General features: G+C 39.3%; 2 protein-coding genes across 2 annotated transcripts in view; one reads left to right on the top strand and one right to left on the bottom strand.

The window, feature by feature from the left end:
• Window positions 1-4,108, bottom strand: part of si:ch211-199f5.1 (protocadherin-8) — a 151,301-nt gene extending 147,193 nt beyond the window's left edge. Inside the window, exon 1 of the mRNA XM_061878899.1 lies at window positions 4,068-4,108. Coding sequence (XP_061734883.1) covers window positions 4,068-4,108 — 41 coding nt within the window. The remainder of the gene's footprint in view (window positions 1-4,067) is intronic.
• pcdh8 (protocadherin 8) overlaps window positions 1-25,055 on the top strand; it is a 274,908-nt gene that overhangs the window by 118,760 nt on the left and 131,093 nt on the right. The window lies entirely within an intron of this gene.

The following is a 25,055-nucleotide window of genomic DNA, read 5'->3' as shown; positions in this document are numbered from 1 at the left end:
AGTATGGGGTATCGGACTGTCTTATTGTGGCGGTCCGTTCCCTGTGTGATCAGTGCCAGAGCTTGGTCCACATTGCCGGCAGTAAGTCGGACACATTTCCAGTGAGGGTTGGACTCCGCCAAGGCTGTCCTTTGTCACCGATTCTGTTCATAACTTTTATGGACAGAATTTCTAGGCACAGTCCAGGCGTTGAGGGGTTCCGGTTTGGTAACCGCAGGATTAGGTCTCTGCTTTTTGCAGATGATGTGGTCCTGATGGCTTCATCTGACCGGGATCTTCAGCTCTCGCTGGATCGGTTCGCAGCCGAGTGTGAAGCGACCGGAATGAGAATCAGCACCTCCAAGTCCGAGTCCATGGTTCTCGCCCGGAAAAGGGTGGAATGCCATCTCTGGGTTGGGGAGGAGACCCTGCCCCAAGTGGAGGAGTTCAAGTACCTAGGAGTCTTGTTCAAGAGTAAGGGAAGAGTGGATCGTGAGATCGACAGGCGGATCGGTGCGGCGTCTTCAGTAATGCGGACGCTGTACCGATCCGTTGTGGTAAAGAAGGAGCTGAGCCGGAAGGCAAAGCTCTCAATTTACCGGTCGATCTACGTTCCCATCCTCACCTATGGTCATGAGCTTTGGGTCATGACCGAAAGGATAAGATCACGGGTACAAGCGGCCGAGATGAGTTTCCTCCGCCGTGTGGCGGGGCTCTCCCTTAGAGATAGGGTGAGAAGCTCTGCCATCCGGGAGGAAATCAAAGTAAAGCCGCTGCTCCTCCACATCGAGAGGAGTCAGATGAGGTGGTTCGGGCATCTGGTCAGGATGCCACCCGAACGCCTCCCTAGGGAGGTGTTTAGGGCACGTCCAACCGGTAGGAGGCCACGGGGAAGACCCAGGACACGTTGGGAAGACTATGTCTCCCGGCTGGCCTGGGAACGCCTCGGGATCCCCCGGGAAGAGCTAGACGAAGTGCCTGGGGAGAGGGAAGTCTGGGTTTCCCTGCTTAGGCTGTTGCCCCCGCGACCCGACCTCGGATAAGCGGAAGATGATGGATGGATGGATAGATAAGGTTGTATGTCAGGGGTCACCAACCTTTTTGAAACCAAGAGCTACTTCTTGGGTACTGATTAATGCAAAGGGCTACCAGTTTGATACACACTTAAATTGCCAGAAATAGCCAATTTGCTTAATTTGCCTTTAATAAATAAATATATGTAAAAATGGGTATTTCCGTCTGTCATTCCGTCGTAGATTTTATTTTCCTTTTACGGAATGTTTTTTGTAGAGAATAAATGATGAAAAAAACACTTAATTGAAAAGTTTAAAAGAGGCGAAAACAGGAAAAAAAATGAAAATTAAATTTTGAAACATAGTTCATCTTCAATTTCGACTCTTTAAAATTCACCCGGAAAAAAGAAGAGAAAAACTAGCTAATTTGAATCTTTTAGAAAACATTTTTAAAATAATTCATGGAACTTCATTAGTAATTTTTCCGGATTAAGATTAATTTTAGAATTTTGATGACATGTTTTTAAATAGGTTAAAATCCAATCTGCACATTGTTAGAATATATAACAAATTGGACCAAGCTATATTTCTAACAAAGACAAATCATTATTTCTTCTAGATTGTCCAGGACAAAAGTTTTAAAAGAAATTCAAAAAACTTTGAAATAAGATTTAAATTTGATTCTAAGGATTTTCTCGATTTGTCAGAATATATTTTTTGAATTGTATTCATAATAAGTTTGAATAAATATTTAAAAAATATTTTTTGTCCAAAAAACAGAAGCTAAAATGAAGAATTAAATTAAAATGTATTTATTATTCTTTACAAAAAAAAAAAATATAATAATAAAATACTTGAACATTGATTTAAATTGTCAGGAAAGAAGAGGAAGGAATTTAAAAGGTAAAAAGGTATATGTGTTTTAAAAATCCTAAAATAATTTTTAAGGTTGTATTTTTTCTCTAAAATTGTCTTTCTGAAAGTTATAAGAAGCAAAGTAAAAACATAAATGCATTTATTCAAACAAGTGAAGACCAAGTCTTTTAAATATTTTCTTGGATTTTCAAATTCTATTTGAGTTTTGTCTCAGAATTAAAAATGTCGAGCAAAGCGAGACCAGCTTGCTAGTAAATAAATACAATTTAAAAAATAGAGGCAGCTCACTGGTAAGTGCTGCTATTTCAGCTATTTTTAGAACAGGCCAGCGGGCGACTCATCTGGTCCTTACGGGCTACCTGGTGCCCGCGGGTACCGTGTTGGTGAACCCTGCATTAGCGTATTTAGTTGATACTACTATGATTACATCAAAATCTTTAATTATATTATGTTTGTAAACTCAGGAAATACGTCCCTGGACAAATGAGGACTTTGAATAGGACCAATGTATGATATTGTAACGACTTGGTATCGGATTGATACCTACATTTGTGGTATCATCCAAAACTTGTGTAAAGTATCAAACGAGTGAAGAATTAGTGATTATTACATTTTAACAGAAGTATAGATAGAACTTATTTAAAGAAAGTAAGCAGATATTAACTGTAAATTAACATTTAGATTAATAATTCATTTTCTACCGCTTGTCCTTAATAATTTTCACAAAATAGTTGGATGATAAATGACACAATAAGTTACTGCATATGTCAGCAGACTAATTAGGAGCCTTTGTTTGTTTAAAAGACAATATGTCCAGTATGTTCACTATTTTATTTATGGCCAAAATTGCAATGAAAAACACGTTTAAAATAACATAAGATTTTTGTTGTTAAAACATAGCCAACAATGACATTTTTTGTGGTCCCCTTTATTTAGAAAAGTACCGAAATACTTTTGGTACCGTTACCAAAAAACAGCAAGCACCCATTGGCAGAAATGTAGCTCGGCGCCTATGGATCAGACCCTGTGTGTCTGCAGAAAAAAAAAGCAAATGCAAAGAAACACAACATAAGTGCTGGTCCAATAATACACGTTGATAGTAAAGCACTAAAATAAGTGATCCAGTGCCGCCATGGGAAAGGCAAAGAAGTAATTCTCTTTTATTACTAACCGGTGTACCATTCGAATAAACGTCTTGCTTTAAAGGTCCTATTACCCCTTGTTGTTGGAATGGTACCTATATGTCAGAGAACACATTGACTCTATGGCAGTTTTGATAATAAGCAGCCTTTGCCCTGAACATTTCTCCTAGACCCCTAACACACACACACACACACACACTCCCACAGGTCTACTTCAATGACCTTCTTGATGTGCTTTGGAGCGCCTTCTGAGTCTCAGCCTGTGTCCTGCTAGCATTGGCCGGATTCTAGCTTGCAGCAAACACAGAAATAACCAATGAAAACACCCGCAACAAACATCAGATTTTAGGAAGACACACAAAACTCGTCTTCCAGGCCAGCAGTAGCGTAAGGCCACTAAAAAATGGATGGGCATCCCGTCAACCCTGGATGTGTTGCCACGAGTGCTATAATGCACTATGGGCCTGATTTACTGAGTTCCAAATACCACACGGTGAACAGAGTGTGCAATCCATAAAATAGCGTGTGCTAATATGGTGCATAAAATAGCGTGTACTAACATGGTGCAATTGTAGAGTGGTGCAGAGCGACCTATTTAAATTAGGGGCTTCGCCATAGAGACACTCATTTACTACTACTACTACTACTACTAAGTTCCGGATGAAACCCTCCTGAAGGAATCAATAAAATACTATCTAATTACTAGTAATAATAATGGATTATATTTACAGTCATAATTAATAGTTGACATACACTTGTAAAGAACATAATGTCATGGCTGTCTTGAGTTTCCAATTTTCTACAACTCTTATTTGTTTGTGATAGAGTGATTGGAACACATACTAGTTGGTCACAAAAACCAACAAACATTCTGCTGGGTCAAAATTATACATACAGAGATGTTAATATTTGGTTATATGTCCCTTGTGTTAGGGTCTTGATCAAGTGGGGGTGACGCCAGGATGCAGAGAAGGGAGACCAGGTGGAATTACAAAAATGAAAAAAAAATAATTAGACAAAAAGGGATGACTAAGGGCGATGGGGCCGAAACGCACACCATGAAATCTGGACAAAGTAGGTTCCTCTGAGGGGCGGCATGGCGTAGTGGGTAGAGCGGCCGTGCCAGAAACCTGAGGGTTGCAGGTTCGCTTCCCACCTATTGACATCCAAAATCGCTGCCGTTGTGTCCTTGGGCAGGAGACTTCACCCTTGCCCCCCCGGTGCCGCTCACACTGGTGAATGAATGATGAATGAATGATAGGTGGTGGTCGGAGGGGCCGTAGGCGCAAACTGTCAGCCACGCTTCCGTCAGTCTACCCCAGGGCAGCTGTGGCTACTGATGTAGCTTACCACCACCAGGTGTGTATGAATGATGGGTTCTCACTTCTCTGTGAGCGTATTGAGTATCTAACAATAGAAAAGCGCGATATAACTCTAATCCATTATTATTATTATTATAAAGGGCCAAGGCACACTGAGCAGGGCAAGAGTCCAACAAAAGTAATCATTTTACCTCAGGAGGACTAGGAGATAAACACACAGGAGGTTAGGGACAAAATAGCGAGAACGTACCGGGTCTGGTGAAGCAGGTGCATGCACGACAGGAGTTCTGGAGACAATAACCGGCGAGGCCAAGCTGACAGTGACGAGCCTAAATACAGGTGTGCTAATTGCGAGCAGGTGTGCCTCAAGGTCCGCCCCTCACCGAGGACGAATCACTAAAAGCACAGGTGCAGACAAAGGGGAAAGCAGGAAAACACTAAAAACACAACACTTTGGCAAGTTTCACTGCAATTAAGTGCTTTTGGTAGTCATCCACAAGCTTCTGGCGAGCTTCTGGTTGAATTTTTGACCACTCCTCTTGACAAAATTGGTGCGGTTCCGCAAAAATGTTTTTGGTTTTCTGACAAAGACTTGTTTCTTCAGCATTGTACCACTTTTGATGTGTGTTTGGGATCATTGCCCTGTTGGAACACACCCAACTGCGCCCAAGACCCAACCTCAGGGCTGATGATTTTTAGGTTGTCCTGAAGAATTTGGAGTTAATCCTCCTTTTTTATTGTAAAATGTATTCTCTGTAAAGCACCAGTTCCTTTGGCACCAAAACAGGCCCAGAACATAATACTACCACCACCATGCTTGACGGTAGGTTGGTGTTCCTGGGATTAAAGGCCTCACTTTTTCTCCTCCAAACATATTGCTGGGTATTGTGGCCGAACAAGCTTAATTTTTGTTCTTTGTTCAAATTCTTCAGGACAACCTAAAATCCACAGCCAGGAGGTGTAGTCTTGGGCGCAGTTGGGTGTTCACACAGGACAATGACCCCCCCAAAACACGTCAAAAGTGGTAAAGGAATGGCTAAATCCGGCTATAATTAAGGTTTTAGAATGGCCTTCCCAAAGTCCTAGTCAGGCTTGCCCCTGTCAGTTTGTTTGTGTTTTAGTTTTTCCTCTGTCTGTTTAGTATTTCCTGACTTTAGTTCCTGTCAGCAATCTTAGTTTGGTTCAATTTCCTGTTTGTCTCCCTGAGTGTTGTGTGTCCCCTCAGCTGCGGCTGATTGGCACCTGGCCACACCTGGTGTCAATCAGCCCGATTCTATTTGAGCCTGTTTTTTTCCTCCCGTCAGTTGCTGGATTATTGTCGCTCTTGTCGTTGCAATCTGTCATGTCGTGTCGTGTCATATCGTGTCAATGCAGCGTTGCGGTAAGCTATATTTGATAGTGAAGTGAAGTGAATTATATTTATATAGCGCTTTTTCTCTAGTGACTCAAAGCGCTTTACATAGTGAAACCCAATATCTAAGTTACATTCAAACCAGTGTGGGTGGCACTGGGAGCAGGTGGGTGAAGTGTCTTGCCCAAGGACACAACAGCAGTGACTAGGATGGCGGAAGCGGGAATCGAACCTGCAACCCTCAAATTGCTGGCACGGCCACTCTACCAACCGAGCTAAACCGTAGTTTGTAGCCGACTGTCTTTTGTTCCCTGCTTCCAAGTTTGTTTTCATATTATAAGTACGACTTCTGTTTCTTGCTCGATACCTGCTAGCTTCCAGGCTAGGCCTTTTTGTTTGTTATCCACCTGGTGCACGCTTTTTGTTGTACCCCATTAGTTTGTTTTTGTTTTACTATTTTTATTAAATCATGTTTTCTCACTCCATGCCTGCCTCCTTCTTTGCATCTTGGAGTTCGTCACAAACTAACTCTGACAGTCCTGACTTAAACGTGTGGACAATGCTGAAGAAACAAGTCCATGTCAGAAAACCAACTAATTTAGCTGAACGGCACCAATTTTGTCAAGAAGAGTGGTCAAAAATTCAACCAGAAGCTTGTGGATGGCTAGCAAAAGCGCCTTATTGCAGTGAAACGTGCCAAGGGACTTGTAACCAAATATTAACATTGCTGTATGTATACTTTTGACCCAGCAGATTTGCTCACATTTTCAGTAGAACCCATAATAAATTCATAAAAGAACCAAACTTCATGCATGTTTTTTGTGGCCAACAAGTATGTGCTCCAATCACTCTATCACAAAAAAATAAGAGTTGTAGATATTATTGGAAAAAATACACAATAAAGCAGATAAACAGAGGGAAGAAAGAGAAGCCAACTCTATTAACCTTGTAGATTGTTATAGCACCATTAGGTACACAGTATTGTAAAACCAACGTGGACCTTTTTATACGTACAGTATGTGCTTTTCCCATTTCCTTCTCTCGTCTGTCAAGCGTTCTGTTGACCGCCCTTACTGATGAATTAGTCCGTGCCGCAGAACGATTATTAAAATCTTAAGTTAAAGCTGCAAACTTAAAACCGATGTCCTGCAGTTCACTGTCTGCCCGTGTTGTTGAATGTATTCATCGAAGCTGTGTGACTCCGCTCATAGCAGTTGCACGAGCAAGTCAAAAGAGTATAAATGATACATTTTTCAAGGAGCTGGTTTTGAAACGACCAGTGAACCCGAAAAAGCTGTGCACGGGTTATTTTAGTGGTGCCGTAAGGCCTCCGACTTATGGTCAAGAGCAATACCTTCTTTTAGTGTTTTTGTAACCCCCCCATGCATCCTTGAATTTAATATTCATCTGAGGATGTGAAGGGGCTCATTACAATTTTACTCGTTAGAAAGTTGTGCTTCGAAAAGTCAACGGCACAACTTTTTCAATCCGAAGCCCTGACCTGAACTCTGAAGCTGCCTGTAAATGCTGGCATTTTTCCTCCCATTTTGTGTAACTGTTTGTGTTCAACCCTTGTGTAAAGTTCATATTGTTGTTACTCAGCCAGCGTTTGTGGGTCTGATGGAACCGCTGCGTTTTGTGACTTTTAAATGCCTCACAATCAAACACTTTTATGTTAAAATACTGAACAGATGTTTACCTTATACCAATGAAAAGACCCACAAACGCTGAGTGGGTAACAACAATATGAACTTTGCACGGAAAACCTCTCTGCCAGTTTCTGCATCCCACATAAGTCTTATTTTGTGCTTCTGCACCTGCCGTTCCCACACAAGGTTGCAACATTATTTGTCAACACTGTCTGCTCTCATTTTCTCGCACATTTGACCCTCTAAAGTCCTGTGTAAATACACTCTGCTGTGTGTGTGCGTGTGTGTGTGTGTGTGTGTGCGTGTGTGTGTGTGTGTGTGTGTGTGGGGGGGGGTACACAGAACATCAATTTCCACACTTCTATAAGCCCTGGGTCCAGTGGACCCGGACATCTTATATGTAATATAAATGTGTAGGGGTGGGTGTAAATACACTCTGCTGTGTGTGTGTGTGGGGGGGGGGGTACACAGAACATCAATTTCCACACTTCTATAAGCCCCGGGTCCAGTGGACCCGGACATCTTATATGTAATTGAATGTGTAGGGGGGGTGTAAATACACTCTGCTGTGTGTGTGTGTGTGTGTGTGTGTGTGTGTGTGTGTGTGTGGTACACAGAACATCAATTTCCACACTTCTATAAGCCCCGGGTCCAGTGGACCCGGACATCTTATATATAATAGAAACGTGTAGGAGGGGTGGATAGTGTGTGGTCATTGAATATGTTGTGTACAGAGGAGGGAAGGAGGCGACAACCAAGGCAGAACTGCGATTTCCAAGGTTTACTTTAAACGTTTGATGAATACGTGCCGTGTGTATGCTACTCCAAGTGAATGAGTGTGACTATGTGTAGGATTAACAATGTAAATGTTACCAAGGGTTGTTGTCTGTGAGTGTTGGTTGTAATCTTTCGTCGAATCAAGAGGGGCAAGGCAAAGAGGTAGTTCGTGGACAGGCAAGGGGTCTGGGTCCGAGCAGGGAAGTCGTGGATCGAGGAGAGCAGTCAGGAATCCAGTTGGAAGTCGAATGACAAGGCTCGATCATGGAAGGCATGGGAGTCACTCTGAAAACACAAAGGAACATGAACCAGGGATACACGTAGAGAGCGAGCAAAAACAAAGGCAAGGAAATCCCGGGGAAAGGAATGCCAGACGTAATGCTTGCTGAAGAGTTAGGGGACGTTCCGGCAAAGGTTCCTCGAGTCTGCTGGTTTTCATGCCGCTCCCGTTCATCAAGTCCAGGTGTGTTGATTCTTAATTGTGTGCAGGCTCGTTGCTGCGTGGGCGTGCTGTCAGCAGAGGCGCCTCTTAGAGCGCTGCCAAGGGAGGCGCTCGCAGGTCCAGTCACTAAGAAAATGCGGGTTCGATTCTGCGTCATGGCAGAATATGTATTATATATATATATATATATATATATATATATATATATATATATATATATATATATATATATATATATGTCTATATATATATATATATATATATATATGTATATATGTATATGTATATATATATATATATATATATATATATATATATATATATATATATATATATATATATATATATATGTATATATATGTATATATATATGTGTATATATGTATATATATATGTGTATATATGTATATATATATATATATATATATATGTGTATATATATATGTGTATATATATGTATATATATATACATATGTGTATATATATATGTATATATATATATATATATAGATATATATATATGTATATATATATATATATATATATATATACATGTATATATATACATGTATGTATGGATATATATATATATATATACATATGTATATATGTATATATATATATATATATATATATGTGTGTATATATACATATATATGTGTTTATATATGTGTATATATATATATATATATATATATATACATGTGTATATATATATATATATATATATATATATGTGTATATATATATATATATATATATATATATATATGTAACGTGTTATTTTCGGGTCTCCCCATGTCTAGTATTAAAAGATTACAGTTGGTACAAAATGCGGCTGCTAGACTTTTGACAAGAACAAGAAAGTTTGATCATATTACGTCTATACGGGCTCACCTGCACTGGCTTCCTGTGCACTTAAGATGTGACTTTAAGGTTTTACTACTTACGTATAAAATACTACACGGTCTAGCTCCATCCTATCTTGCCGATTGTATTGTACCATATGTCCCGGCAAGAAATCTGCGTTCAAAGGACTCCGGCTTATTAGTGATTCCCAAAGCCCAAAAAAAGTATGCGGGCTAAGAGTGACAGTAGCAAAATATTGGTATCAACACCAAGCACCCAATGGCCGAAATGTAGATCGGCGCCTATGCTGTGCGTAATTATTGATTAATATGTGTATATTTCTGCTGAATTGTGTATTTACTACAGTTTCTGGGACTACTTCAGTGTAGTCTGTTTAATATTAAGGAAAGATATATAACTTTTGTTACTAAAGCAGTATAGGCCTACTGTATTGGGTGAACCTCTGTATTTACTTGTTCAGATTACTTCCAATACGTTTACACTAAGTTGAAGTCTACTAGTGTATAATCGTGTAATAATACTGGAGTGCATTTTATGAATATCTGTTGCAATACTGTGTACTTGTACATGTTTGATATTTGATTTATTCCTGGCAGTCATTAGTCTCGGTAACACTGTAGTATGGGGAACTTATATCCACCATTAATTAGTTGCTTATTAACATGCAAATTGGTAACATATTGGCTCTTAATTAGTTATTGAGTACTTATTAATGCCTTATTCTGCATGGCCTTATCATACAACCAGTAAGCCAATAACTTTGGGGTGGCATAGCTCGGTTGGTAGAGTGGCCGTGCCAGCAACTTGAGGGTTGCAGGTTCGATTCCCGCTTCCGCCATCCTATTCACTGCCGTTGTGTCCTTGTGAAGTGAGTTATATTTATATAGCGCTTTTCTCTAGTGACTCAAAGCGCTTTACATAGTGAAACCCAATATCTAAGTTCCATTTGAACCAGTGAGGGTGGCACTGGGAGCAGGTGGGTAAAGTGTCTTGCCCAAGGACACAACGGCAGTGAATAGGATGGCGGAAGCGGGGAATCGAACCTGCAACCCTCAAGTTGCTGGCACAGCCACTCTACCAACCGAGCTATACCGCCTTGGGCAAGCAAGACACTTTACCCACCTGCTCCCAGTGCCACCCACACTGGTTTACATGTAACTTAGATATTGGGTTTCACTATGTAAAGTGTTTTGAGTTACTAGAGAAAAGCGCTATACAAATACAATTCACTAATTCACTTCACAACTAAGAGTCTTCCCTCAATAACCTCAGAATTATTGCTTATTTGTAACCCTAACCCTTATATGTTCCTCTAGTGTCCAAATAACTCTAAATTATTTGTTACTTTAATAAGCAACTAATTATTGGTGAATATGCTCCCCATACTAAAGTGTTACCATATTTGTATATTATATATATACACTAAACGGGAATCCCAACCAGTGTAAGGAAAATTGCTTTAAGAAAGCAATTTATTAGAGTTACTCATAACTATCCCAAAAAAGTGAATAACTATTTGAATTATTTTTTTTAATTCACCTTGGCCCCAAAAAATAGAACAAACATATTCCTAAAATGTACAAATCGCAAATAATCCTCTGGACAAAACATTTCAAACTTGTTGAAAATTCTGAGGAAAATTGGTACGGTTTCAAACACACAATGAGCTTGGGCTTTGTCTCAGTTTATCTACAAAAGCCAAGATTAAATTTTAAGTCACAGTCTGTCTGGGATTGAACAAAAACACAGCATGTAAACTCTTCTTGGTACAGTCATGGTCAAAAGTTTACATACACTTGTAAAGAACACTGTAAAAAAAATCCAATTTTTATGGTTAGTTTACTCTAAATTTCTAATGTAATTTTTGTATTTTTAAAAAAATAGGTTATAAAACTGTAGAATTGAAGACATTATCTGTAAATAAACAAACCGCCTGTTATTTTAAGTAATATCCCAGTAATGACAAACTATGTATATTTCTATTTTTTTTTACAGAAAAATACCATATTAATAATACATATCATTTTCTGTTTTCTCAAATTACTTTCAAATTCATGTAAAAATAGAGTAATTAACTTTCATTTAATATGTAGCTTGTCCATACCAACAATCTAACAGTTTTATATGTAATTTTAAGGAAAATCTTATTTTTTTAATATTTGTGTATTTTTATATTCAAGTTGAAAAATATTTGTCGCCGGTTATATAAAGGTTTATGCTCATACTAACAATTTAACATTTTTCTCTTTAATGACACATGTTGGTGACTGCAAGACATACCTGATCAACAGCCATACAAGTCACACTGACGGTGGCCGTACAAATAAATTTAACGCTGTTACAAATATGCGCCACATTGTCAACCCACATCAAACGAGAATGACAAACACATTTCGGGAGAACGTCTTCACCGTAACACAGAATAAACACAAAAGAACAAATACCCCATAAATCCCATGCAGCGCTACTCACCCCCGCAACCACCTAACCCCGCCCACCTCAACCGACGCACGGAGGGGGGCGGTGATGTGGGGTGGTGGCGGGGGTGTAGCCCGGAAGAGTAGCGCTGCATGGGATTATGGGTATTTGTTCTTTTGTGTTTATTTTGTGTTACGGTGAAGACGTTCTCCCGAAATGTGTTTGTCATTCTTGTTTAATGTGGGTTCACAATGTGGCGCATATTTGTAACCGTGTTAAATTTGTTTGTACGGCCACCGTCACTGTGATCTGTATGGCTGTTGATCAAGTATGTCTTTCAGTAAGGTTTTTAATCCAACGAAGCCTAGCACAACATGCGTTTCAGTCGGCTCGCTGCTTGTCTGGTGAATGAGCAAACGCGACGAAAAGTTGTCGAGGACAATAAGGGCAGCGCTGTCACGGCACTCCATAAAAAATTGTCCGGTCGATAGCGGGACAATTTGCTTCGCGAGCGTCACAGAAAGTCTCTTGGGAGGATTGGCAAGTATGTTGCCAGTTCGGGATAGCCATCCAAAGAAGGTGAATCCACTTCTCACGTAGTTTCTACATACAGTGCCCCCCCCCCCCGGAAAAATTGAGTTTGAGACCCCTGATCTTAATAATTCAGAAAAAATCTGTAAAATAATGGTATTTTTCTGTGGAACTGCCAGCATTGTCACTTCATTAAAGTTGGTTGATCGTAATAATTTGGAAAAACTCTGTAGAAAAAGGTTTTTTTTTTCTGCAGAACTGTTTGCATCGTCACTTTATTAAAGGTGGTTGATCTTAATAATTTAGTAAAATCTGTAAAATTACGATATTTTTCCGCAAAACGTTTAATGAAAATTTCTGTAAATATAATGTTTTTGATCATTATTTGGTTTACAGTGTTTTACTTTAATTTTATGGTTTTCGTTTGGCAGCTGCCAGTAGATGACCGTTTTTTTACAGAATTTTTTTTTACAGTGGTTCATAATGTCATGGCTGGCTTGAGTTTCCAATAATTTCTACAACTGTTGTTTGTTTGTGACAGAGTGATGAAGTTTGGTTCTTTTATGAATTTGCTGGGTATACATACATACATAAGTATACATACAGAAATGTTTGTATTTGGTTTCATGTCCCTTTTGGTAGCAATCCACAAGCTTCTGGTTGAGTTTTGGACCACTCCTCTTGACAAAATTGGTGCAGTTCAGCTAAATGTGTTGGTTTTCTTACATGGACTTGTTTCTTCAGCATTGTCCACACATTTAAGTCAGGACTTTAGGAAAGGACATTCTAAAACCTTCATTCTAGCCTGATTTAGCCATTCCTTTACCACTTTTTGATGTTTGGTGTCATTGTCCTATTGGAACACCCAACTGCGCCCAAGACCCAAACTCCGGGCTGATTTTAGGTTGTCCTGAAGAATTTGGAGGTTATCCTTCTTTTTCATTGTCCCATTTACTCTTTGTAAAGCATCAGTTCCATTGGCAGCAAAACGGGCCCAGAGCGTAATACTACCACAGCCTTACTTGATTGTAGAAAAGGTTTTCTTTGGATTAAAGGCCTCACCTTTTCTCCTCCAAAGATATTGCTTGGTATTTTTATTTTTTTTTTCATCTGACCACAGAATTTTTTTTCAGAAGGTCATATCTTTGTCCATGTGATGAAACAAAAATTGAGCTGTTCGGCCACAACACCCAACAATATGTTTGGAGGAGAAATACCTCCTTTGTCCCTTGTCATGCCCACGTATCAATCCAGTGCTAACTCAACAAATCGTAAGAAACAGAGGTGAAAACTATTCAAAAGGGTTAAGGTCACTTTTCTCGTGTTTGGCAGAGACATTTCGGTGCAACGAGGGTGCCAAGTGACAAAGTGTTCGAAGGAGAAGACATAATACGGCAGGTTTTAAGCTCCATGTGGGTCTTGCTTGGCATAGGTATAAACCAGGGGTCACCAACCTTTTTGAAACCAAGAGCTACTTCTTGGGTACTGATTAATGCGAAGGGCTACCAGTTTGATACACACTTAAATAAATTGCCAGAAATAACCAATTTGCTCAATTTACCTTTAACTCTGTTATTATTAATAATTAATGATATTTATCTTTGTGGAAAAACTGATCATCCCAATGATTTCTCACAATAAATATATATTTTTGATGACATGCTTTAAAAAGGTTAAAATCCGATCTGCACTTTGTTAGAAAATATAACAAATTGGACCAAGCTATATTTCTAACAAAGACAAATCATTATTTCTTCTAGATTTTCCAGAACAAAAATTTGAAAAGAAATTCAAAAGACTTTGAAATAAGATTTAAATTTGATTCTACAGATTTTCTAGATTTGCCAGAATATTTTTCATTTTATTTTAATCACAATAAATTTGAATTAATATTTCACAAATATTTTTCGTCAAAAAAACAGAAGCTAAAATGAACAATTAAATAAAAATGTATTTATTATTCTTTACAATAATAAAAACATTTTTTTACTTGAACATCGATTTAAATTGGGTATTTTTGTCTGTCATTTGTCGTATATATTTTTTTTTCCTTTTACGGAAAGTTTTTTGTAGAGAATAAATGATGAAAAAACACTTAATTGTATGGTTTAAAAGAGGAGAAAACAGGCAAGAAATGAAAATAAAATTTTGAAACATAGTTTATCTTCAATTTTGACTCTTTAAAATTCAAAATCAACCGAAAAACTAGCTAATTCAAATCTTTTTGAAAAAATTCTAAAAAGAACCTATGGAACATCACTTGTAATTTTTCCTGATTAAGATTACTTTTAGAATTTTGATGACATGTTTTAAATAGGTTAAAATCCAATCTGCACTTTGTTAAAATATATAACAAATTGGACCAAGCTATATTTCTAACAAAGACAAATAATTATTTCTTGTAGATTTTCCAGAAGAAAAGTTTTTAAAGAAATTCAAAAGACTTTGAAATAAGATTTAAATTTGATTCTAAAGATTTTCTAGATTTGCCAGAATAAGTTTTTTTGAATTTTAATCATAATAAGTTTGAAGAAATATTTCACAAATATTCTTCGTTGAAAAAACAGAAGCTAAAATGAAGAATTAAATTAAAATGTATTTATTATTCTTTAAAATATATATATTTTTTTTAATTAAAAACTGAACGTTGATTTAATTTGTCAGGAAAGAAAAGGAAGGAATTTAAAAGGTAAAAAGGTATATGTGTTTAAAAATCCTAAAATCATTTTTAAGGTTGTATTTTTTCTCTAAAATTGTCTTTCTGAAAGTTATAAGAAGGAAAGTACACAAATAAATGAATTTATTTAAACAAGTGAAGACCAAGTCTTTGAAATATTTTCTTGGATTTTCAAATTCTATTTGAGTTTTGTCTCTCTCAGAATTAAAAATGTTGAGGAAAGCGAGACCAGCTTGCTAGTGATTAAATAAAATGTTAAAAAATAGAGGCAGCTCACTGGTAAGTGCTGCTATTTGAGCTATTTTTAGAACAGGACAGTGGGCTACTCATCTGGTCCTTACGGGCTACCTGGTGCCCGCGGGCACCGCGTTGGTGACCCCTGGTTTAAAGGATGCATAACGTAACCCCAGCCTCTACTCTAGCATCTATTCCATGGGTGTCAAACTCTGGCCCGCGGGCCAAGTTTGGCCCGCCGTGTAATTTAATTTGGCCCTTGAGGTAATATCAAATTAAGATTAGAGCTGCCCCGCCGGTATTATTCAGCGGTGGTGCGTCTGTAACACCGCATTCACGGCTGATACTCATACTCCCGGAGTTCAGTGCCGCTCCCGAAAATGGTTAAACAGCTCGCTCCCAATCAAAAGGGACTGGGTTTAAATCTCAGTCAGATCAATTGGTAACCAGGAAAGCTTTTATATCATAGTTTACTGAGACAGGTTCTCAGTTAAAAATGTCATTGGGGCCCGAAATCTCCCTTTAAGAAGACCGAGGATGGCTGAGTGGTCAAAACAGGTATCTCCCAATCAAAGTGGACTGGGTTTAAATCCTGGTCAGGTTGATCGGTAACTAGGAAAGATCCAGTGGGAGGAGTTAAAGTTCACCCGGACAACAATATTGGGGGTGTGTCTTGAAGGCACTGCCTTTAGCGTCCTCTACAGCCTGCTGTCACGTCCGCTTTTCCGCCATACAAACAACGCGCCAGCACAGTCACATTAATACATGCGGCTTTAACACACACAAGTGAATGCAAGGCATACTTGGTCAACAGCCATACAGGTCACACTGAGGGTGGCCGTATAAACAACTTTAACACCGTTACAAATATGCGGCACACTGTGAACCTACACCAAACAAGGACGACAAACATTTTGGGAGAACATCTGCACCGTAACAGAACATAAACACAACAGAAGAAATACCCAAAACCTCTTGCAGCACTAACTCTTCCGGGATGCTACAATACACCACCAAACCCCGACCACCCCCAATTTTTATTTAAATCGTATTTGATATGCTATTGATATTTTTTTAATTATTATTATTATAATTTGAAATTTTGCATGTCACTATAAAGTTATATAAGCCTTGCTTGTTCAACATTCAATGCAAAACTTGTTTGGGTCCCTATTAAAAGGTTAATTTGTTCAACCTTGGCCCGCGGCTTTGTTCAGTTGTAAATTTTGGCCCACTCTGTGTTTGAGTTTGACACCCCTGATCTATTCTATGCGCCTTATAAGGCGGTGCGCCTTATATATGAACAACATATCAAAACAGGCCATTCATTGAAGGTGCGCCTTATAATGTGGTGCACCTTTATATATGAACAAAATATTAAAACAGGCTATTCATTGAAGGTGCGCCTTATAATGTGGTGCACCTTTATATATGAACAACATATCAAAACAGGCCATTCATTGAAGGTGCGCCTTATAATGCGGTGCACCTTATATATGAACAAAATATTAAAACAGGCCATTCATTGAAGGTGCGCCTTATAATGCGGTGCGCCTTATATATGAACAAAATATCAAAACAGGCCATTCATTGAAGGTGCGCCTTATAATGCGGTGCACCTTATATATGAACAAAATATTAAAACAGGCCATTCATTGAAGGTGCGCCTTATAATGCGGTGCACCTTATATATGAACAAAATATTAAAACAGGCCATTCATTGAAGGTGCGCCTTATAATGCGGAAAATGCGGTAAAACCCGTACGTTTGACACCCCTGCATTACACTAGGGGTGGGCAATATCGCAAATGTGGGTATCGATACTGATCCGATCCGATACCGGCCAGTATCGCCGATACCGATACCAAAAGTGTCGTCATCTGATTGGGGGGGGGCCTTCGGGGTATCGATACTTTTGAAAAACAAATGTGTACTTTTGCCTTTATTAATTGATTATGATAATAATACAACACAGGACAACAATTTAAGTCAAAAAATTAAATATTTATTACAAAAGTAATATCAATAGCAAAAAAGTGATGCAAATAAGGTGCAAACAACTACTGAACCTGGCTCGTCGCCTCAAAACACACAAACACTTAAGGTAAATAACAAAACTCTAGTTATTGAACAAAGTTGTAAACATGAAGACAAAACAAAAGAACTGAGAAATTCAAATAAAAAAGTAATAATATCAATTACAATAAAGTAAGTAGTGCAAATAAGGTGAAAACAAATACTGAACTTGGCTACTCGCCTCACAACACACAAGAACTTAAGTAAAAAAAAAAAAACACTAGTTATTAAACAGTTGTAAAAATGAACACAAAACAAAAGAACTGAGAAATTCTTATCGTTATTTTAGTGCAATAAAATACTTTGCAGTTTGCAACCAAGACATTAAGTCGCACTGGAAACGCACGCGTGTGTGTGTGTGTGTGTGTGTGTCCGAGTAAACCTCGGAGCGAATTATACTTATGTGTGTGCATGAACGCACCAAGCGTCATGTTAATTGTATTTATTTTCTCTTATTTTGGGTTGAAGATGAATTTTTAAAGTGTTTTTAAATCTCGTTCGCGACCCATCACTAGGGAGGAGGGTGATTTTTTTTTTTTAAATCGGAGTGATTCGCTTAATTTGGTGAAGTATCGACACCATCACGCCAGTATCGAAACAATACCGATACTCACCAAGTATCGATACGCCCAGCCCTACATTACACCTTCAGACGGCGTACGGCATGTAAACTTGATAGCGTGCAGCGAAAAAATATCATACCTAACACATTTCCACTTCTTTCACTTGATTCTAGCAGTGATTGTTTTGCATATCAAACCTCACCGTGTCCGCCATCTTTCTGTTTTTCCCCCATGTTTTTTAACAAGAAAACCACAAACAAAACATGTCTACATTTGGTAGATTTGTTAAACAGTGTTTTTTTTTTTTTTGGCTCAAGATTCAACATACTAATTAGCCCCTAGGAGATTCGGCTAAGAGTTTGTAGTTTCCCCCTCCTTTCTCTTCCGGAGTTTTTAATCAGCCTAATTTCTCTCGCCAGCACGCAGGCACGTTCGGCGGCATACGCGAGAAGCCTCTGTTTGCATAATGTGCTCTGCGGTCTGCTCCTCTGAGACTGAGCCCTGTTTGTGTATCCCTGCATCTTTGTGTTCATTTGTGTGTGTGTGTGTGTGTGTGTGCAAGATCATTTGTATGTGTTTGGAGAAATAGGTTTCCACACCCCTTCCCACACCAAGCCCTTACACTCCCCTTTAGTCTGCCGCCTTGGCTCCATCTCAACTATGATTACTCTGATAATTCAACAGGAAGGGAGAAAAAAAACAAAAAAACACACACACACACACCTTCTGCCAGATAGTTTTCCTCTGTTCTGTTATGGAAATGTGATTTTCCATCTCACTTCATCCTCTGTACTTAAAAACCTCTTTGCTGCGAATTGGGCTGTCTCGTGTGTTAACACATTTCCCCCCATAGAGGGGCTTTGTTGTTTCGAATCGGAGCTCGCCTGCCTTCCATGCAGAAATGTCATTTTCCACAGATTGTGTGAAATGTGCACTGTCCTATTAGGCCCGTCTTTATTGCTCCCTTAATCACAGTTAGAGGTTTGTTGTTTTGACGGCCGACTATCCTCTTTAATTTTTGCAGTCGCATCCTATCATCTTCAACACATCAATCAATCAATCAATCAATCAATGTTTATTTATATAGCCCTAAATCACAAATGTCTCAAAAGACTGTACAAAACCACTACGACTACGACATCTTCGGAAGAACCCACATAAGGGCAAGGAAAACTCACATCCAGTGGGACGCCAGTGACAATGATGACTATGAGAACCTTGGAGAGGACCTCATATGTGGGCAACCCCCCCCCCCCCTCTAAGGGACCGAAAGCAATGGATGTCGAACGGGTCTAACATGATACTGTGAAAGTTCAATCCCTAGTGGCTCCAACACAGCCGCGAGAGTTCAGTTCAAAGCGGATCCAAGACAGCAGCGAGAGTCCCGTCCACAGGAAACCATCCCAAGCGGAGTCGGATCAGCATCGTAGAGATTTGTCCCCAACCGATACACAGACGAGCGGTCCATCCTGGGTCCCGACTCTGGACAGCCAGTAATTCATCCATGGTCATCGGAGGGGGGGTCAGAGGAGAAAAAGAAAAGAAGCAGCAGATCAACTGGTCTAAAAAGGAGGTCTATTTAAAGGCTAGAGTATAAAAATGAGTTTTAAGGTGAGACTTCAATGCTTCTACTGAGGTGGCATCTCGAACTGTTACCGGGAGGGCATTCCAGAGTACGGAAAACTCTCTATAGCCCGCAGACTTTTTTGGGCTTTAGGAATCACTTTGAACACAGATTTCTTGCCGGGACATATGGTGAAACACAATCGGCAAGATAGGATGGAGCTGGATCGTGTAGTATTTTATACGTAAGTAATAAAACCTTAAAGTCACATCTTAAGTGCACAGGAAGCCAGTGCAGGTGAGCCAGTACAGGTGTAATGTGATCAAACTTTCTTGTTCTTGTCAAAAGTCTAGCAGCCGGATTTTGTACCAACTGTAATCTTTTAATACTAGACATGGGGAGACCCGAAAATAATACGTTACAGTAATCGAGACGAGACGTAACAAACGCATGGATAATGATCTCAGCGTCGTTAGTGGACAAAATGGAGCGAATTTTAGCGATATTACGGAGATGAAAGAAGGCCGTTTTAGTAACGCTTTTAATGTGTGACTCAAAGGAGAGAGTTGGGTCGAAGATAGTACCCAGATTCTTTACTGAGTCGCCTTGTTTAATTATTTGGTTGTCAAATGTTACAGTTGTATTATTAAATAGAGGTCGGTGTCTAGCAGGACCGATAATCAGCAGTTCCGTTTTTTTGGCGTTGAGTTGCAAAAAATTAGCGGACATCCATAATGCTAGCACAATATGTTTTGAATAGAATAGAATAGAAAGTACTTTATTGATCCCTGGGGGAAATTCAGCACCACAGTTTGCTCACAATAAACAATAATAATAATAAATAATATATGACATATATTATACATATATAATATACAATATATGAATAATATAAATATATTCTACATTTAAGTGCAGTCAAGGAACATATACATTATACAGTTTGATAGCTGTCGGCATGAAGGACCTCCTGTGTCGTTCCTTGTTAAATTTTGGGAGTCTGAGCCTTCCACTCATTCTCTCCGCAAGGTCCGAGTGTAGCGGGTGGGAGTTTTGCTAGACTTCTCCTCTCTGACACCACCGCCAGAGAGTCCAGCTCCACTCCCACCACGTTACTGGCCTTCTCTACCAACTTGTCCAGTCTGTTTTGCCACCCTCACTCTCAGCCCGCTGCCCCAGCAAGCCACGGCATACAAGAAAGCTCTCGCCACCACCGACTCGTAGAACATCTTCAACACCTTAGTACAGACGTAGAAGGATCCTAGCCTCCTGAGGAAGTAGAGGCGGCTCTGTCCCTTCTTGTAGAGGGCCTCAGCGTCTTTTGACCCATTCTGCTTGTTGTCGATGTGTACTTCAAGGTATTTATAATCCTCAACCATGTCCACATCGACCCTCCTGATGGAAACAGGGGTCGCCGGAGTACTCCTCCTCCTTCCTAAGTCCTTGGTCTTTGTCACATTGAGCTGGAGGTGGTTCTTTCCACACCATGTGACAAAGTCCTCCACCAGTGCCCTGTATTCCTCATCATCACCATCCTCAATACACCCCACTATCGCAGAGTCATCAGAACACTTCTGAAGGTGGCAGAACTCTGATTGATAGTGGAAATCGGTGGTGTAAATGGTGAAGAGGAAGGGGGAGAGGACTGTACCCTGCGGGGCCCCGGTGTTGCTGACCAGCCTGTCAGACACACAGTCCTGCAGTCGAACGTACTGTGGTCTGTCAGTCAGGTAATCTACAACCCAGGACTCTGCCTACATCTTCTCCAACTTCACACCCAGTAGCCCAGGCGGTATAGTCCTGGAGAAGTCAAAAAACATGACCCTCACACTGCTTGCAGGCTTGTCCAGATGGGTTCGGGCTCGGTTCAGCCCTCATAATGCCCTTGTATTTATTGTTCCCTTTTTATCTTTCCAAATTTTTTCCTTACGAGCACAGGCTGAGAGAGAGAGAGAGAGAGAGAGAGAGAAAAAAATGTTTCAAAGAAGACAAGAGTGAGCTATAAAAAGTTAGAAAGCAGAAATAAAACATAAGCTAATAGAAATGTGTGCCGGGCAAGGATTGTGACTGATTGGATTCCTCCAAAGGTTTACATGCATGTACGCTGCCTTTAAATCAACAAGCAGCCTGTGCCAGCGTCCGCATCTAAAAGATTTACAGCTGAGTGCGTTTCCGCGTGCGTGCCGCTGTCTCACTTTTGAGTTGAACTCCCAACAGAGCGTTGCGGCGTGGAACAAAGCGTATTATTGACTCTAACAGAAAGTCAAAACACCCTTTGACTAATTCTAGGATTTCTCATGCAAAAAACAAAACAAAACAAAAACTAGATCATGATAAATAACTTCCACCCTTTCATGCACAAAACAAAAACAAAAAACAACATGCCCAAAAAAGATCTCGCAATTAGAGTAACAGCAGACTCTAGCTGGGAATCTTGGAGTAACTTAAAGGACATCTATGGTGATGTTCCTGTTGTCTGACTAATCAATCAATCAAACAAACTTTATTTATTTATATGGGGACCAAATTGAAATAATTTTGCATAATTCACACAAATTTGTACGTGAACATAAAAAAAAAAAACAGTTCAAAATAGATGTTAGACATGTTTACTTATCAGTAAACATGTTTTACGGGCCAAAGCTTAAAAATCACTTATGCATCTTCAGAATGGATCTGACTATCATTTAAAAAGGTTTCCCTATAGGTGACCTGTTTTTTGGTCCCCATACCAGCAGAAGTCCCCTTAATGTGTGTAAACAGAGCCATGTCCCCATTAAGTTAGAATTGCCAGAACACACACACACACACACACACACACAAACACCGGTTATCATTTGGAATGGGGACCAAGTTTTTGATCATGACTTGTGGGGACCACCCTTTCTAAAGGTTGTGGAGGCATAAAGAAAACTAGGTAAAATTGCCACTGCCCAGTTAGCTCATACACGTCTTTAAATCTCTGGATTGATAAAGCAATGTGCTGATCATTCTTACTTTGGACCCTGGGGAAAAAAAGTTAATATGGTTCATGGGGACCAAATTAATATAATTTGCATAATTCACACAAATTTGTACGTGACTACTGAGGACCATTTATAAAAATAAAAATAAAAAATTTCAAAATAGATGTTTAAACATGTTTACTTTTCAATAAACATGTTTTATGGGCCAAAGCTTAAAAATCACTTATGCATCTTCAGAATGGATCTGACTATCATTTAAAAAGGTTTCCCTTTAGGGGACCTGTTTTTTTGGTCCCCATACCGTCAGAGGTCCCCTAAAGGTGACTGTGTAAACAGAGCCATGTCCCCATTAAATCAGAATTGCCAGAACACACACACACACACACACACACACACACACACACACACACACACACACACACACTGGTTATCATTTGGAATGGGGACCAAGTTGTTGTTCGTGACTTGTGGGGACCACCCTTTTCAAAGGTTGTGGAGGCATAAAAAAATGAGGTGAAAATGGCCACCGCCCAGTTATCTCATACATGTCTTTAAATATCTGGATTGATGAAGTAATGTGCTGATCATTCTTACTGGGGACCCTGGGGAAAAATAGTTAATATGGTTCATGGGCACCAAATGCAAATAATTTTGCATAATTCACACAAATTTGTACGTGACTATTGAGGACCATTTAAAAAAAGTAAAAAAAAAGTTCAAAGTAAATATGAAATGATCCTCAGAATACAGCACTACAGCTGTCCTCTTGTAGGAAGTTTCACCACTTAATGTCAAAGACAATCCTGCATCTTCTGTGACATTACTGAAAACTGCTATTTAGCAGTAATGAAGTTGTCTGCAACTCCAACTATGGAACGTGCTGAATGTGAATCGTACTTTAAGGTAATGTTTTATAATCATGCTGTATGTTAAACGCTGGAAGGCCTACTGAAACCCACTACTACCGACCACGCAGTCTGATAGTTTGTATATCAATGATGAAATATTAACATTGCAACACATGCCAATACGGCCTTTTTAGTTTACTAAAATGCAATTTTAAATTTCCCGGGAGTTTCGTGTTGAAAACGTCGCGTAATGATGACGTGTACGCGTGACGTCATGGGCTGTTAGGAAATATGAGCGCTGCACACACACACAGCTAAAAGTCGTCTGCTTTAACGGCATAATTACACAGTATCTGTGTTGCTGAATCGTTCGCAATTTGTTCAATTAATATTGGAGAAGTCAAAGTAGAAAGATGGAGTTGGGAAGCTTTAGCCTTTAGCCACACAAACACAAGGTGATTCCTTATTTAAAATTCCCAGGGGTGAAACTTTACTATGGATCAGAGCGCGGTCAAGCGAACATGGATCCCGACCGAATGTTAACCAGCAGGTTTCGGTGAGAAAATTGTGGTAAAAGGTCGCTTCTTACCGGAGATCAGCTGAGCTTGCCCCGTCCATAAAGCTGCCGTCGACGTCCCTGAGACATTGGCATCAACACACCCGTGGACACACACCTTCGACTATCAGGTACTGTTAAACTCACTAAAACACTAGCAACACAATAGAAAGATAAGGGATTTCCCAGAATTATCCTAGTAAATGTGTCTAAAAACATCTGAATCTGTCCCAATGCAATCACATTTTTTTTTCTTCCCCCTAGTCCGTCGCTATCAATATCCTCAAACACGAATCTTCCATCCTAACTCAAATTAATGGGAACATTTTCGTTTTCTCGGTCCGAATAGCTGTTTTTGTTGGAGGCTCCCATTAAAAACAATGTGAAGATGTGAGGAGTCATCAACATGTGACGTCATCGTCTGCGACTTCCGGCAAAGGCAGGGCTTTTCTGTTAGCACCGAAAGTTGTGAACTTTATTGTGGATGTTCTCTACTAAATCCTTTCAGCAAAAATATGGCAATATCGCGAAATGATCAAGTATGACACATAGAATGGACCTGCTATCCCCGTTTAAATAAGAACATCTAATTTCAGTAGGCCTTTAAAAATCACTTGGGCATCTTCAGAATGGATCTGATTATCATTTTAAAAGTTTTCCCTTTGGGGGACCTGTTTTTTTGTCCCCATACTGTTAGAGGTCCCCTAACTGTGTAAACAGAGCGATGTCTCCATTAAGTCGGCATTGCCGGAACACACACACACACACACACACACAAACACACATATACATACACGCACACATTCTTGTATTTGTTACCTTCTTGAGACCTCCGAAAAATGCCGCCCTCTTTAGGACCACTCTTTCTAGATATAAAGAGATTTGTATTTTCAACATTAAAAATATATACATAATATGCAAATATAAAAAAAGTGTGAGCTTTGTTATTTTTTGTAATTGTTTTTTAATCTTATTATTTACTTCAAGTTATTAAAGTATGTCTCTTTATACATATTTAGTTGTTGTTTTTTTTAATTAATTTTGGCCAAAGGGTACGCATTTCAATTTCTTACACCCACTTGTTATTGCATATGTTGGCCACAGGGGGAGCACTTCAAATTTTTACGCACACTTGTTATTTCATATGTTGACCAGAGAGGTAGCACTTTTAAAACCAACACACAGTCAATTTGAAAAATTC

This window comes from Nerophis ophidion, linkage group LG19, assembly GCF_033978795.1.
Source record: "Nerophis ophidion isolate RoL-2023_Sa linkage group LG19, RoL_Noph_v1.0, whole genome shotgun sequence".
Classification (NCBI taxonomy): domain Eukaryota; kingdom Metazoa; phylum Chordata; class Actinopteri; order Syngnathiformes; family Syngnathidae; genus Nerophis; species Nerophis ophidion.
This window is presented reverse-complemented; position numbering and strand designations above follow the sequence as displayed.